A 17,156-nucleotide genomic window follows, 5' to 3' on the forward strand; every position below is an offset into this window, starting at 1 on the left:
CTTCGGTTCCCTCCCACGGTCCAAAGATGTGCGGTCAGGTGAATTGGCCATGTTAAATTGCCCCTTAGTGTCAGGGGGACTAGCTAGGGTAAATGCATGGAGTTATGGGGATCGGGCCTGGGTGGGATTGTGGTCGGTGCAGACTCGATGAGCCGAATGGCCTCCTTCTGCACTGTAGGATTCTATAATTCTATAAGGCCCTGATCACTTAGGACTGAGATGAGGAGAAATTGCTTCACCCAAGGCATTGTGCATCTTTGGAATTCTCTCCCCCAGAGGACTGTTCATGTTCCATCATTTAAGGCTGTGGGATGAACAGATATTTGATCCCTAGGGAATTAAGGGATAGCGAGCAGGAAAGTGGAGTTGAGCCCCAAGATCAGCCATATCATATTGAATGAGCAAGCAGGCTCGATGGACCAAATGGTCTACTCCTGTTCCTCTTTCTTGTGTTCATTTATTGACAACAGGGATGGAACAATGGGACTATCATGTCGGAGAGTTTTGACTATCAATTGTGATTGGAGATAATGTACCTTTAATGTATCCCTGGAGGTTTCAACCCATGAACCACCCATCTCTAACCACCCCCCTCCCCCTCCCCTCTCCTCCTCACTCATGCCATTGAGGAAGTGATGTCCCAGTGGTATTATCACTGGACTATTAATCCAGAAACTCAACTAATGCTCTGGGGATCCGAGTTCGAATCCCGTCACGACAGATGGTGGAATTTGAATTCAATAAAAAATATCTGGAATTAAGAATCTACTGATGACCATGAAACCATTGTCGATTATCGGAAAAACCCATCTGGTTCACTAATGTCCTTTAGGGAAGGAAATCTGCCGTTCTTACCTGGTCTGGCCTACATGTGACCCCAGAGCAATGTGGTTGACTCTCAACTGCCCTTGGGCAACTAGGGATGGGCAGTAAATGCTGGCCAGCGACACCCATGTCCCACGAATGAATAGAAAAGTAGGTCCATTCTCAGTACATCTGCATGGGACAAAGAACAAAGAACAATACAGCACAGGAACAGGCCCTTCGGCCCTCCAAGCCTGTGCCGCTCCCTGGTCCAAACTAGACCATTCTTTTGTATCCCTCCATTCCCACTCCGTTCATATGGCTATCTTGATAAGTCTTAAACGTTCCCAGTGTGTCCGCCTCCACCACCTTGCCTGGCAGCGCATTCCAGGCCCCCACCACCCTCTGTGTAAAATATGTCCTTCTGATAATTTAATATTTAATATAGATTTAATCTATATTAAATATTAAATTAATATTTAATATAATGGGCCTCAGGTGTTACGCATTGGGTTCAGCACCTGGACAGATTGAGCTGAGTTTGTGACCGGGTTTTACACCTGGAAGCAGTGGGTCAAATGGATCTCTTTGTTTGCTGATAATGGGAAGGATTGAAATAGCCTCTCAGTGTGGCACGGAACCACACAGACCAGGGAAACCCCAGTTTTTATTTTTGGGCCAGTATTGACCACAGCCAAGGCAGAAGTAAAAGAATCTGCATTTATATAGCACCTTTCATTACCTCAGGGCATCCAAAACACTTTGCAACCAATGAAGTAATGTTGAAGCGTAGTCAGTGCTGTAATGCACAAACCCCCTAATGCAGCCAATCTGTGCACAGCAAGCTCTCACAAACAGCAATGTGACGATGACTCTTTTTGGTGATGTTGGTTGAGGGTAAATATTGATCTAGGCTGGGGGCGGGAACTCCCTGCTCTTCTCGGAAATGGTGTCATAGTTTGATAAATCACTTGAAAGACAGCACCTCCATCAGTGTGGCACCACTTCAGTATTGCACTGGAATTTCAGTCTTGATTTTTGCGCTCAGGTCCTGGAGTGAGACTTGAACCCACAACCTCTGCCACCGAGGTGAGAATGTTAGTCACTGAGCCCCGCCCTGTTCCCTTGTTCCTTTAACCCCCTATCCTCTAGTGACATATCTAACCTATTCTTAAATGATCTCTGTTTCTTTCATTGTCTTTGGTCATGGATTCATAGGATTATAGAATCCCTACTATGCAAAACCAGGCCATTCAGCCCATCGGATCTATACTGTCAACAACCCCAGTGTATTTACCCTGCTAATCCCCCTGACACTAAGGGGCAAGTTAGCATGGCCAATCCACCTAACCCGCACATCTTTGGATTGTGGAAACCAGAGCACCCGGAGGAAACCCACGGAAGAGAACATGCAAACTCCACATAGACATTCACCGAAGGTCAGAATTGAACCCGGGTCCCTGGTGCTGTGAGGCAGCAGTGCTAACCAATGTGCCAATGTGCCGCCCAGTCTCCCTACTCTCTTGTGTAAAAAACAACTTTTCCCCTATTCTCTGTCCTAAATCATTTAATCTCACATCTATACGGTGGCGCGGTGGTTAGCACTGCTGCCTCACAGCGCTAGGGACCCGGGTTCGATTCCCAGTTGGGTCACTGTCTGTGTGGAGACTGCACATTCTCCCCGTGTCTGCGTGGGTTTTTCCTCTGGGTACTCCGCTTTCCTCCCACAGTCTGAAAGACGTGCTAGTTAGGTGCATTGGCCGTGCTAAATTCTCCCTCAATGTATCCAAACAGGCGCCTGAGTGTGGCGACTAGGGGATTTTCGCAGTAACTTCATTGCAGTGTTAATGTAAGCCTATTTGCGACACTAATAAAATAAATGAACTATATCCGTTCATTCGAGAACCCTCAACCACTGGAAACATACTGGGGGCAATTGGAGCCCACCAGTGGGCAGTTCGGAGGATTGGGAGCAATGCTGGTTTTACACTCTGTGATTTCATTCTTCATCAAAGTCAGTGGAGAGAAGGTTTGGTCATTCCGTCCCATCCCGTGGGAATTCCATCAGGCGAATTGTTAATAAAAGGTCCCTTCTACTTCTACCCACTTGTTCCCTTCCATTCAGAACATTAAAACACCTCCATCAGCTCACACTGTGCATAAGAAAGGAAATGGGGGCAGGAGTAGGCCATTCAGCCCATCAATTCTGCTTCACCATTCAATAAGATCCTGGCTGATCTTCTACCTCAGCCCCAGTTTCTGATCCCATCCCCAAATCCTTTGATTCCTTTCCTGACCAAAATCTTGAATATATTTAATGATTACGCATCCACAGCCCACTGGAGAAGGGAATTCCGAAGATTCATATCCTTTGACTGGCAAAATTTCTCTTCATCTCAATCCTAAATGGCCATTCCCTTTTCCCAAGATTGGGAACACCAGTTCTGGACTCACCAGCCGATGGAAACAGCCTCTCAGCAATTACCTTGTCAAGCCCTCATTTATGTGGGTTTCTTCTGGGTGCTTCCTCACACACTCCAAAGATGTGCAGGTTAGATTGATTGGCCGTGCTAAATTGACCCTAATGTCAGGGAGATTAACAGGGTAAATATGTGGGTTTACGGGAATAGGGCCTGGGTGGGATTGTGGTCGGTGCAGACTCGATGGACCAAAGGGCCTCCTTCTGCAATGTAGGGATTCTATGTTTCAATGAGATCATCTCTCGTTCTTCTGAACTCCAGTGAATATGAGCCCACTCTACTCAAATACTCATCAGCTAAGCTCTAATGAAACAAATACACTATGGCTGAGATGGAAGGCAACCATTGGGTTTCAGGATTCATATCCCTTTGTCAAACCATTGAGGTGGGTGTTTGATTCAATCTGAGCTGCCACTTCACCAAGACTCGTTCACACCAGGAGTTCAGTTGTTGATCAGGAGAGAAGCAATTGTAATTTACTGTAAAGGGGAAGCAGCTGTGACAGCAGAACCTTCCCATCAACACCTTCCCCAGCCTACCAACCATACCATGAACTACCCACAGGTTCCCTCTTTCCAGACACCTGACTTCAACTTACTGTAGATTTCTAACTGTGAAGCAAAGTAACTCTTAATAAGGCACCATTATTCAGGCAGGTGCCCTCATGCTGTACGAAGGGTGAGCTACCTTGACAGAGGTTCCATATTCCGCAAGACAGAAAGCCAAGAACCTTCATGACTTTAGGTAGTTTTTTCCAACTTGGACTCGAACCAGACTTATTTTGTGCAGGAAGATCTGCAGAGGGTAGGATTTTCCAGCCACGCTCATCCCAAAATCCGAACATCCCGCCCAATGTCAACAGACCTTTACATGGTCCAGCCTCCCCCCAACCCCCCCCCCCCCCCCCCACCCCCCCCCCCCCCCCCCCCCCCCCCCCCCCCCCCCACTCCACCCACTACGATTCCCGTGGCAGGCAAGATGGGAAAACTCCAGTCATCGTGTTTTATTTTTCCAATATTGCTGGCATAGGGAACATCAACTGGCTTTCATTTAAGAAAGATATAGACAAAAGGCGGCATGGTGGCACAGTGGTTAGCACTGCTGCCTCACAGCGCCAGGGACCCGGGTTCAATTCTGGCCTTGGGTCACTGTCTGTGTGGAGTCTGCACATTCTCCCCGTGTCTGCGTGGGTTTCCTCCGGGTGCTTCAGTTTCTTCCCACAGTCCAAAGATGTTTAAGTTCGGTAGATTGGCCATGCTAAATTGCCCCTTAATGTCCCAAGGTGTGTAGGTTATGGGGATTAGTGGGATTATGGGAATAAGACCAGGGAGTGGGCCTGGATAAGATGCTCCATCAGCGAGTTGGTACAGACTTGATTGCCTGGATGGCCTCCTTCTGCATTGTACGGATTCTATGATTCTCTGAAAAGCCAGCATAATTTGCTAAAGACTGATCAGAGGGCTGTAGAGGGCTATCAGAGGGCTGAGTCATTAAATATGTTCAAGGCTGAGATAGATTTTTTATCAGTAAGGGAATCGAGGGTTATGGGAATAGGCAGGAAAGTGGAGTTGAAGATTATCATATCAGATCAGTCATGGCCTCATTGAATGGCAGACCCAGACTCGATGGGCAGAATGGCCTTCTTCTGCTCCTACATCTTATGGTCCTTTCATGTTTGACTAACTTGATTGGACTAACAGAGAGGATTGGTCAGGTTAGCGCGGTAGACTTTTGTCCGTGGGCTGATGAGATATGTTGTTTGATAAAGTGCCACGTAATAGACTTGTTAGAAAAGAAATAAAGCCCGTGGGATGAAAGGGGCAGGTAGTGGCGGTACAGATACCTAACTGGCTCAGGAATGGAAAGAGAGACAGTTGTTAGCAGTTGGTTTTCAGACTGAGGGAAGTTGTAGTTGTGTTCCCCAGGGACACTGCTCCTTTTGATATATATGCTGTGTTAGGGACCAGATCAGAAACCCCAAGGTATATTATGAAGTTAACCTAAACACTGACTTTTTTTGATATTGGCATTAGTGTGAGCGTAAGATATTCCACTCCAGGTATGATTCAATTGACCCACTAGGGAGCTTTTATTAAAACAATTTGTATTTAAGAACACAGCTAGAATATAAAGAATTAGCATAACGTTTATCAATTTAAATAACTAAACACGCCAAGTTATAATTCTTAACAGCTAGCTTCATCTATAGTTCCAATGTAAGCAGTACCCCCATAGACATAAAATCCTTCTTCAGAACCAGTTAGCCCCAAAACAGATATGCTCACATGGATGCTAGATTTCCAGTCTTTTAACATCTCTGGACAGAGATCCAGCCAGATATCTGTCTTCTGACTCTCATACAGAAACCTCAAGAGAAAGATCCACCGCAAACAGCAGAATCACAGAGAAAGAGCTTTATTTCTGGCAGACCCCATGTCTCAAAATCCAGAGAGACATAGAAAAAGTGACCTCTCTCTCAGGATCCCAAGCAGCAAGCTGAGCTAAATTCTTTGTGTAAGCCTAGCTCCACCCAGTCATCTGAAATTGCTGTGAATCGACCTAATCAAGTCCTACTCTGCAAAATCCCAGGGGAAAACACTAAAAAAACAGATTAATCCAGATTAAAACAAACATTCTGGCAATTAGGACCAATTATGCTGCTGCAGTAACAGCAGAGCCTGCCTATTACAAACCCAGCGGCACTGATGTTAGAACAAACTGTTAAAAAAAAATCCTGCACAGAAACATGACTAAAATGCATTTCTTAAAGGTACAGTATTGTCACAGCTGGGTGCTGCGCACATGTGGTTATTGTGCCTGGCAACAATCCTGTTATCATTGCATTGGTTTATAATGATTATTAATGCATATTAGACATCAGTAACAGTGTTTGGTTTGTGCTGAGAAAGAACAAGTATTGGATAGCTGAAATTGAATCAAGAGGATTGGGCAGTTTAGAGATAGGTTTACATATGGCAAACAGTAAGTTACAGGCTGGAATCTAATCGCTTGATCAGGGCAATTTACATAGAGATACCTGGGAGAGACTTACAGTGAAGTCGGTAAAAATACCTCTTGAGGCTAGTCTGAGTCAAAATAGAGTAAGGCTTCATTCTCACAAGCTTGAGGGAGAATCTGACCCCTTGAAAGCGGAAGCCAAAGTTCTCCCTGAACACAAGAAGCGTGGACCTTTATACATCAGGGTTCCCAATACAAGTCATGAAGCAAAGTCCAATTAACAGTCCTTGATCATAAATTATAGTTCCTTTACCAGCTTCTGATACACTCTGGTTTATGGTTAGAGACTATCTGGTATCCTTGGGTCATAAAGCACAATTCTCCTGGTAGTTGTAGTCAAGATGCCACCTCTGGTCCCCTGCTCTTCCCGTGGCTTTTCCTTTGAAGTGACTGTGTGCGATTGCAGCTGTCCCAGTGGGAGTCCTCCTTCAAACGGCCATTCTCGCACTCTACCATTTGGTAGCTGCTTCCTTTGTTTAAATCATACACAACCCTACGGGAAAGCAAGACTTACAACCCAACATCTACATTTAACTGTCTGTTTTATCAGAATGATATAAACAAGCGAGGGAACTATGAACAAATGGCTTATACTACTACCAGGAGCAATATAAACAAAGGGGAGACTAGCCATAAGGAAGGGTTATGTTTGTGATACATTCCAGGTACAAAGTTCAACCTTTTAGGTACAAAATACATTGAGTACAAAAAAAACATTAACCCTTTCCCTTCTTCATATAGTCTGGAATCTAATCATAGAATCATAGAATCCCTACAGTGCAGAAGAAGGCCATTCTGTCCATTGAGTCTGCACCGATCACAATCCTACCCAGGCCCTATCCCCACAACCCCACGTAATCCCCCTGACACTAAGGGGCAATCCCACCCAGACATGTTCCCTGTAACCCCAAGTATTTACCCCACTAATCCCCCCAACCTACACATCTTGGGACATTAAGGCGCAATTTAGCATGGCCAATCCACCTAACCTGCACATCTTTGAACACGAAGGGGCAATTGAACATGACCAATCCCCCATAGCCATTCACATCTTTGGAGTGTGGGAGGAAACCGGAGCACCCGGAGGAAACCCACGCAGATTAATCAAATTAATTGAATCAAAGAACTTGGGTAATTTAGATAGAGATTAAAGGTTTAACATCACCAACAGGGAAAATAAACAGTGCCAGGCAACACAGGTACTGAGGCTTTGACCAATCTACCAGCATTGGCTGTTTGTCCCTGTTCTGCAGGTATCTGCTTAATCTTAGCTGCCGGTGTCTCCACACCACAATCCCTGGAAGTGGAGAAGGGAAAGGAGCTACGGATGGACTGCATTCTCAAATATCACGTGAACACTCAACTACACAACATCAAGCTCGATTGGTCTTACGCCCGTAACAGTGACAGTGAAGAGGACTTGGTGAGTGACCTGTTCCAGTGCCCTGTGTCCACTCAGTGGCTACGCTCCCCTATCCGTGTCTGGCTTTCATGTCCTTAACTCAAACACTCTGTCAGCATGCTGTTATTAAGGGCCACCAGGGGGGGGGGGGGATGTTGTTGGGCACAGCTTTGACCATCTCTGGGATTTTTGTGCGCAGAAACCACGGAATGTGTGCAACAAAGCACACTCCAAAAAATGGGAAATGACTGGGTGCCTACGCTGGTCAAGGTAGATTCCAGAGGGCACTGCGAGGAAGTTTGGGTGTGGAGATGCCGGCGTTGGACTGGGGTTAAAACAGTAAGAAGTTTAACAACACCAGGTTAAAGTCCAACAGGTTTATTTGGTAGCAAAAGCCACACAAGCTCCGAAAGCTTGTGTGGCTTTTGCTACCAAATAAACCTGTTGGACTTTAACCTGGTGTTGTTAAACTTCTTACTAGGAAGTTTGGAGTCAGAGGCTGGCAGCTAAAATAAAAGGGAATCTCAGAGTCATTTATGAGCATATAAATAGTGAAACTGTGGTGTAAGGAAGAGTAGGGTCAATTAGGGGCCAAAAGTACTGACCAGGCTGTGGTGACAGAGGTGGAAGTTCACTGACTGGAAGGGTTTAAAATTGATAAGGAGGAGATATAGAATGGGCTGTCTGAGCTTAAAGTTGACAAGGCGCTCGGGTCAAATGAAATGCGTCTGAGGATCCTGAGGGAGTAGAAACTATAGAGGCATTGGCCATCATATTTCATTCTCCCTTAGACTCAGGGGTGGTGTCAGAGAGCTGGAGAATTGAATTGTTCAAAAAAAACTGGGTAATCCCAGCAGTAATTCCACTCAGTTTAAATTTGGGTGTGAGGAAACTTCCAGAATCTATCATTCTGGACAGAATTAAGAGTAAGAAGTCTCACAACACCAGGTTAAAGTCCAACAGGTTTATTTGGTAGCACAAGCCACTAGCTTTTGGAGCGCTGCCCCTTTATCAGGTGAGTGGGTGATGTGTTCACAAACAGGGCATATACAGACACAATCGCAATTTACAAGATAATGGTTGGAATGCGAGTCTTTACAGGTAATCAAATCTTAAAGGTACAGACAATGTGAGTGGAGAGAGGGTTAAGCACAGGTTAAGGAGATGTGTATTGTCTCCAGCCAGGACAGTTAGTGAGATTTTGCAAGCTCAGGCAAGTCGTGGGGGTTACAGATAGTGTGACATGAACCCAAGATTCCGGTTGAGGCCGTCCTCATGTGTGCGGAACTTGGCTATCAGTCTCTGCTCAGCGACTCTGCGTTGTCGTGTGTCGTGAAGGCCGCCTTGGAGAACGCAGGGAAGGGTTCAAAATTGATAAGGAGGAGATATAGGATGGGCTGTTTGAGCTTAAAGTTGGCAAGGTGCTAGGGTCAAATTAAATGATATATTATGATGACCACTGCATATATGATGACCACTGCAGGGAAGTCCATTGTCAACTTGTCGGACTACACACTTCAACCAGGTGAAATCGAAGTTCTCAGCCGAGGGCTCAATTTCTGCCCCACCACCAAAATAGACCCCATCAGCCTCGCAGCAGACACAGAGGAATTCATTAGGCGAATGAGGCTGCGGGAGTTCTTCCACAAACCCCAAGAGGCCAACAGCAAACACAATGAGACAGCCAATGAACCAGAACAGCTGACAGAGAGATCCGCAGTGCAGCAACCGAACAGGAAAGGATCGAATTGGACTCCTCCGGAAAGCCGCTGCCCTCGACTTGACATGTATGCCCAAGCCGTCAGGAGGTGCATCAACACCAGATTCATCAGCCGCACTCACAAGACAGCCCCGAACATCACCCAAGCACAACGCAACGCCATCCGCGCTCTCAAGACCAACCGCAACATTGTCATCAAACCAGCAGACAAAGGAGGGGCCATCGTCATACTGAACAGAACGGATTACTGCAAAGAAGTGTACTGACAACTGTACAACGGGAACACTACAGACAGTTACCCGCAGATTCGACCAAAGAACACACCCGTCAACTTAACAGACTGATCAAGACCTTTGATCCGGACCTTCAAAGCACCCTCCGTGCTCTCATCCCATGTACTCCCCGCGTTGGAGATCTCTACTGCCTCCCGAAGATGCACAAGGCAAACACACCCGGCCGTTCCATTGTCTTGGGCAATGGGACCCTGTGCGAGAACCTCTCCGGTTATGTCGAGGGCATCCTGAAACCCATTGTACAAAGAACCCCCAGCTTTTGTCGCGACACTACGGACTTCCTCCAGAAACTCAGCACACATGGAGCAGTTGAACACTCCTCATCACAATGGATGTCTCGGCACTCTACACCAGCATCCCCCACGACGATGGCATTGCTGCAACTGCCTCAGTGCTCAGCGCCAACAACTGCCAGTCTCCAGATGCAATTTTACAACTCATCTGCTTCATCCTGGACCACAATGTCTTCACCTTCAACAACCAGTTCTTCATCCAGACACACGGAACAGCGATGAGGACCAAATTTGCACCTCAATATGCCAACATCTTTATGCACAGGTTCGAACAAGACCTCTTCACCGCTCAAGACCTTCAACCGAAGCTCTACACTAGATACATCAATTACATTTTCTTCCTTTGGACTCATGGTGAACATTCACTGAAACAACTATATGATGACATCAACAAGTTCCAACCCACCATCAGACTACTCTCCGGAACCATGGACTACTCTCCGGAATCGGTTGCATTCTTGGACACACGCATCTCCATCAAGGATGGTCACCTCAGCACTTCACTGTACTGCAAGCCCACGGATAACCTCATGATGTTCCACTTCTCCAGCTTCCACCCTAAACACGTTAAAGAAGCCATCCCCTACGGACAAGTCCTCCGTATACACAGGATCTACTCAGATGAGGAGGATCGCAACAGACACCTCCAGACGCTGAAAGATGCCCTCATAAGAACAGGATATGGCGCTAGACTCATCGATCGACAGTTCCAACGCACCACAGCGAAAAACTGCACCGACCTCCTCAGAAGACAAACACGGGACACGGCGGACAGAGTACCCTTCGTCGACCAGTACTTCCCCGGAGCGGAGAAGCTACGACATCTTCTCCGGAGCCTTCAACATGTCATTGATGAAGACGAACATCTCGCCAAGGCCATCCCCACCCTCCCACCTCTTGCCTTCAAACAACTGCACAACCTCAAACAGACCATTGTCCGCAGCAAACTACCCAGCCTTCAGGAGAACAGTGACTACGACACCACACAACACTGCCACAACAACCTCTGCAAGACGTGCCGGATCATCGACACGGATGCCACCATCTCACGTGAGAACACCATCCACCAGGTACACGGTACATACACTTGCAACTCAGCCAATGTTGTCTACCTGATACGCTGCAGGAAAGGATGTCCCGAGGCATGGTACATTGGGGAAACCATGCAGACGCTATGACAACGGATGAATGAACACCGCTCGTCAATCACCAGGCAAGAGTGTTCTCTTTCTGTTGGGGAACACTTCAGCAGTCACGGGCATTCGGCCTCTGATCTTTGGGTAAGCGTTCTCCAAGGCGGCCTTCACAACACACGACAACGCAGAATCGCTGAGCAGAGACTGATAGCCACGTTCCGCACACATGAGGACATCCTCAACCGGGATCTTGGGATCATGTCACACTATCTGTAACCCCCACGACTTGCCTGGGCTTGCAAAATCTCATTAACTGTCCCGGCTGGAGACAATACACATCTCTTTAACCTGTGCTTAACCCTCTCTCCACTCACATTGTCTGTACCTTTAAGACTTGATTTACCTGTAAAGACTCGCATTCCAACCATTATTTTGTAAATTGAGTTTGTGTCTTTATATGCCCTGTTTGTGAACTGAAATCCCACTCACTTGATGAAGGAGCAGTGCTCCGAAAGCTAGTGGCTTGTGCTACCAAGTAAACCTGTTGGACTTCAACCTGGTGTTGTGAGACTTCTTAATGTGTTTACCCCAGTCCAACGCCGGCATCTCCACATCAGAATTAATAGTCACATGGACAAATGTGGGTTAATTAAGGAGAACCAGAATGGATTTCTGAAGGGAAAATCATCTTCATGTAACTTGCTGAAATTTTTCAAAGAGGTAATTCATCTCTTCCCCGAGGGTTTTGATGGAGACAGTGTAGAGGGAACTTTACTCTGGATCTAACCCCGTGCTGTACCTGTCCTGGGAGTGTTTGATGGGGACAGTTTAGAGGGAGCTTTACTGTGTATCTAACCCCGTGCTGTAGCTGTCCTGGGAGTGTTTGATGGGGACAGTGTCAATGGGGCTTTACTCTGTATCTAACCCCGTGCTGTACCTTTCCTGGGAATGTTTGATGGGGACAGTGTAGAGGGAGCTTTACTCTGTATTTAACCCCATGCTGTACCTGTCCTGGGAATGTTTGATGGGGACAGTGTAGAGGGAGTTTTACTTTGTATCTAACCCCGTGCTGTACCTGTCCTGGGAGTGTTTGATGGGGACAGTGTAGAGGGAGCTTTACCCTGTATCGAACCACGTGCTGTACCTGTCCTGGGAGTGTTTGACGGGGACAGTGTAGAGGGAGCTTTACCCTGTATCTAACCACGTGCTGTACCTGTCCTGGGAGTGTTTGACGGGGACAGTGAAGAGAGAGCTTTACTCTGTATCTAACCCCACGTCTTCTCTTCATTACTTTTCTTCTTGATTCCAACACAGATTTTCTTTCACTATCAAAACCTCAGCGTGGTCGTGCAAAACAGTACATTCTTCCAGAGACTACAGTGGGTGGGTGATATCCAAAAGTTCAATGGTTCCATTCTCATAACTGAAGTGGAATGCGACGACAGTGGTTACTTTACTTGTGATATGCGGATTCCGAGGGTATCCAGCAGGATCTTTCAAAGCAAAATTCACCTAAAGGTCTCATGCATAGGTAATGAATGAAATTGCTGTATGTCTATTCATTGGGAGTAAATTAAAGAACAAAGAACAAAGACAATTACAGCACAGGAACAGGCCCTTCGGCCCTCCAAGCCTGCACCGACCATCCTGCCCGACTGAACTAAAACCCCCTACTCTTCCGGGGACCATATCCCTGTATTCCCATCCTATTCATGTATTTGTCAAGACGCCCCTTAAAAGTCACTGCCGTATCTGCTTCCACTATCTCCCTGGCAACGAGTTCCAGGCACCCACCACCCTCTGTGTAAAAAACATGCCTCATACATGTCCTTTAAACCTTGCCCCTCGCCCCTAGTAATTGACTCTTCCACCCTGGGAAAAAGGTCCTGACTATCCACTCTGTCCATGCCTCTCATAATCTTGTAGACTTCTATCAGGTCGCCCCTAAATCTCCATTGTTCCAGTGAGAACAAACCAAGTTTCTCCAACCTCTCCTCATAGCTAATGCCCTCCATACCAGGCAACATCCTGGTAAATCTTTTCTGTACCCTCTCCAAAGCTCCACATCCTTCTGGTAGTGTGGCGACCAGAATTGAACACTATATTCCAAGTGCGGCCTAACTAAGGTTCTATAAAGCTGCAGCATAACTTGCCAATTTTTAAACTCAATGCCTCGGTCAATGAAGGCAAGCATGCCATATGCATTCTTGACTACCTTCTCCACCTGCATTGCCACTTTCAGTGACCTGTGTGCCTGTACACCCAGATCAATACTCTTAAAGGTTCTGCCATTTACTGTATATTTCCTATCTGCATTAGACCTTCCAAAATGCATTACCTCACATTGGTCCGGATTAAACTCCATCTGCCAGCTCTCCACCCAAGTCTCCAACCGATCTATATCCAGCTGTATCCTTTGATGGTCCTCATCACTATCCGCAAATCCACCAACCTTTGTCTCATCCGTAAACTTACGATTCAACAAGTTACATTTTCCTCCAAATCATTTATATATATTACAAACAGCAGAAGTCCCAGCACTGATCCCTGAGGAACGCCACAATTGGAAAGGATTTGACCACTGGGATCCGGGAATGAATTGGAAAAAGTTTATGTCATGTGTGCATTATGTAGAGTTTAACTCAATGATGTGAGTAAGCTAGGATTAAATGGGTAACTGTGTAAGACTGTGATAACCCCATTAAATAAATGAATGGATGCAATATTCTGCACAGTGTTGCCCATGTTCTAATACATGCAACTAATAGGTGGACTCTTCCGTGAAAAGAAATCAATCACAAAATCTGTCTTTGAATTAGTGAGGCTGCCAGAAAATTAAATCAAATAAGAAAGAAGTTGTATTTGTGTAACGTTTTACATCCTTAAGACCTCCCAAGGTGCTTCATCATAGAATCCCGATAATGCAGAAGGAGGCCATTCGGCCCATCGAGTCTGCACTGACTCTGTAAAAGAGCATCTTACCCAGAATTCATCCCCATAACACCAAATATTTACCTCGCTAATCCCCCACCCTTTTTTTTAAGTTTATTTATTAGTCACAAGTAAGTCTTACATTAACACTGCAATGAAGTTACTGTGAAATTCCCCTAGTCACCACAGTCCGGCGCCTGTTCGGGTCAATGCGCCCTAACCAGCACATCTTTCAGAATGTGGGAAGAAACTGGAGCATCTGGAGGAAACCCACGCAGACACGGGGAGAATGTGCAAACTCCACACAGACAGTGAGCCGAGCCAGGAATCGATCCCGGGTCCCTGGTGCTGTGAGGCAGCAGTGCTAACCACTGTGCCACTGTGCCACCTCTGAACATCTTGGGACACTAAAGGCCTGATTTTACCATTTTGATTCTAAGTGCTCAATCTGGGAGTGTTCCAGATCCGACTTGTGAACTTGTTCTCAGGCGCCCCCATACGCACGTTGCCTGAAAAAATAGAGGCGATTCTGAATTGCTGCAGAAGCCTGCGTTCGCGCCCGAAACGCTACAGGTCCGATCGGAGCCTTCAACTGCGCAGGCGTAGAAAAAAAATAGAAAGACGCTCCCCTGCCACATCGCTCCCGGGCCGGATAATGCCTCCCCCCCCTGTCCCCCACAGACATTGCCCCACCCCCACAACATAACTGAACCCTTGTCCCCCCACTCCCCCCGCTACACAGACCGATTGTGACCCCCTGTCCCTCTTCCCCCCCACCGATCGCGAGCAGAGTGGACCCCCTTCCCCCACCCACCAGAGATCCATCTGACCCGCCTCCTTCCTGCCCCCACAACCAGAGAGCTATCTGACTTACCTCCCTCCTCAACCCCCCACCAGAGATCGATCTGACCCGCCTCCCTTCCCCCCCCCCCTCCCCCCCACGAAGAACGATCTGTCCCACCTCCCCCCAGTTCCCACCACCGATCTGAGTTAGAGAGCTGTTGGAAGCTCTGAACTTAACTCCTCAGAAGCTGGAGCGCCCAAAACAGACTTTTGTGAACCATGTCTGTTTCATGCCGAATCTGGACGGGTAAACGCGGTGGGAAATGCCGGTAAGTTTGGGCGTCCAGCCCATTAAGTCAATTATGCAAATGCATTTAAATTGACGTCACGCCCGTTTTGGGTGCGTTGCCAATCGTGGCCATTTTAGGCGCTTGGTAAAGGGGGAACGGGCATGGAGGCGGTCGGGGATCGTGCTACTCGCCTCACGCCCGACTTTACCAAACTTCCGCGCCCGAAAATGGGCGCAACTTGATGGTAAAATTGGGCCCTAAGGGTCAATTTACCATGGCCAATCCACCTAACCTGCACATCTTTGGACTGTAGGAGGAAACTGGAGCACCCGGAGGAAACCCACGCAGACACGGGAAGAACATGCAAACTCTACACAGGCAGTGACCCAAGACTGAAATTGAACTTGGGTCGCTGGTGTTGTGAGGCAGCCGTGCTAACCACTGTGCCACCATGCCACCCATATGTAGATAAAAACAGAGCGGTCAACTTTCAAACTAAATGCCACAAACAGCGATTAAATTATTGAGATTAATTAACCTGGTCTGGTGGCGTTGGTTGGGAGATAAGCCTTGACCAGGACACTTTGATCTTCTTTGAGTAACGCTGTTTAATATTCACCTAAAAAATGATGAGGTTTAGTATCTCATTCATGAAGATGGCGGCATTCTTTCAAAACTGCACCGATCCATCAGTTGAGATTCCATGCTCAGATCTGGGACAAGAGATTGAATCGATATTCTCTGGTGAGATTGCTGCCAAGCCATGATTGACTTGATTCTTTAGTGCAATTTCTGCTTTATTTGGGTTTTGGGGTGGGTGGAAGGAGTGTGGTGAGGCAGAGATTTTGTATCTGAGCATTTCTATTCTCTTTAGATCCCAGACGTCCACGTATTGAGATAAGCGGGATACATGAGTTACCAACAGAAATTCCGAAGAACATGATCATATATGCAACAGTGGGTATTTTGGCCTTCTTCATTGCACTATCTATTACCCTTGTAAGTGTCTGGAAGAAATGTTCAAGAAACACAGCATCAAGGAGTCAAAGGTACACATGCAGATGGAGGGAGAATTCAAATGATTTTTATTGTCATCTTCCTTTTTTCACAATGAATAATTCTGAACTTTCTCTCTCATTCCCTCTGCTCAATAATCGGAAGAAACTACCCTGACAGGCTTGAAGATTCTGAGGTAAGGGTTTTAGTGTATCCTTTAAAATCCAGAATATTAAACATTCAGTCATTTTCTCAGTCACTGAAACTTTTAATATCAATTGTCAACTCCAGGTCAATGTGGATTGAATGTTCTTCCACAGTCATGGGGCGGCACGGTGGCACAGTGGTTAGCACTGCTGCCTCACAGCGCCAGGGACCCGGGTTCCATTCCCGGCTTGGGTCACTGTCTGTGCGGAGTTTGTACGTTCTCCCCGTGTCTGTGTGGGTTTCCTCCGGGTGCTCCGGTTTCCTCCCACAATCCAAAGATGTGCGGGTTAGGTGGATTGGCCATGCTAAATTGCCCCTTCGTATCAGGGGGACTAGCTAGGGTGAATGCATGGGGTTGTGGGGATAGGGCCTGGGTGGGATTGTGGTTGGTACAGACTCAATGGGCCGAATGGCTTCCATCTGCACAGTTGGATTCTATGAAAAGATTCTTCATAGAGAATGCGCCATACCAAATGCGCAGGGGTGATTTGATTGAAATGTATGGGATTATGAAGGGAATAGATTATGTCCCAGTTGACAGTTTGTTCAGTATAAAAATAGAGCAGGGAGATCCAGGACTCGCTATTTTTTATTGCACAAGGTTAGATCAAACATGGATGTCAGGAATCGGTTCTCCTCGCAGACTGTAGCGAATCTAGAACATGATGCTGGCTATTCAGTGGATGTCAATTCACCGAGTTCTTCCAAGCTGGAGCTGTTTGCAGCTGGGGTGGCATCACCTCTTCTAAAAACAAGGCAATCCAGCAAATGCAGGACCCGATGTATTGGAAAAGAATTTACCA

General features: G+C 46.8%; 1 protein-coding gene across 2 annotated transcripts in view; it reads left to right on the forward strand.

Moving 5' to 3' along the window:
• Nucleotides 1–17,156, forward strand: part of LOC144480041 (uncharacterized) — a 40,146-nt gene that overhangs the window by 10,030 nt on the left and 12,960 nt on the right. For both annotated transcript variants that reach the window (XM_078199202.1, XM_078199203.1), the window contains 4 exons: nucleotides 7,556–7,725; nucleotides 12,461–12,677; nucleotides 16,025–16,199; nucleotides 16,312–16,342. In XM_078199202.1, the coding sequence (XP_078055328.1) occupies nucleotides 7,556–7,725; nucleotides 12,461–12,677; nucleotides 16,025–16,199; nucleotides 16,312–16,342 (593 nt within the window). The remainder of the gene's footprint in view (nucleotides 1–7,555; nucleotides 7,726–12,460; nucleotides 12,678–16,024; nucleotides 16,200–16,311; nucleotides 16,343–17,156) is intronic.

The sequence above is a fragment of the Mustelus asterias genome, chromosome 27, assembly GCF_964213995.1.
Source record: "Mustelus asterias chromosome 27, sMusAst1.hap1.1, whole genome shotgun sequence".
In the NCBI taxonomy this organism is placed as follows: domain Eukaryota; kingdom Metazoa; phylum Chordata; class Chondrichthyes; order Carcharhiniformes; family Triakidae; genus Mustelus; species Mustelus asterias.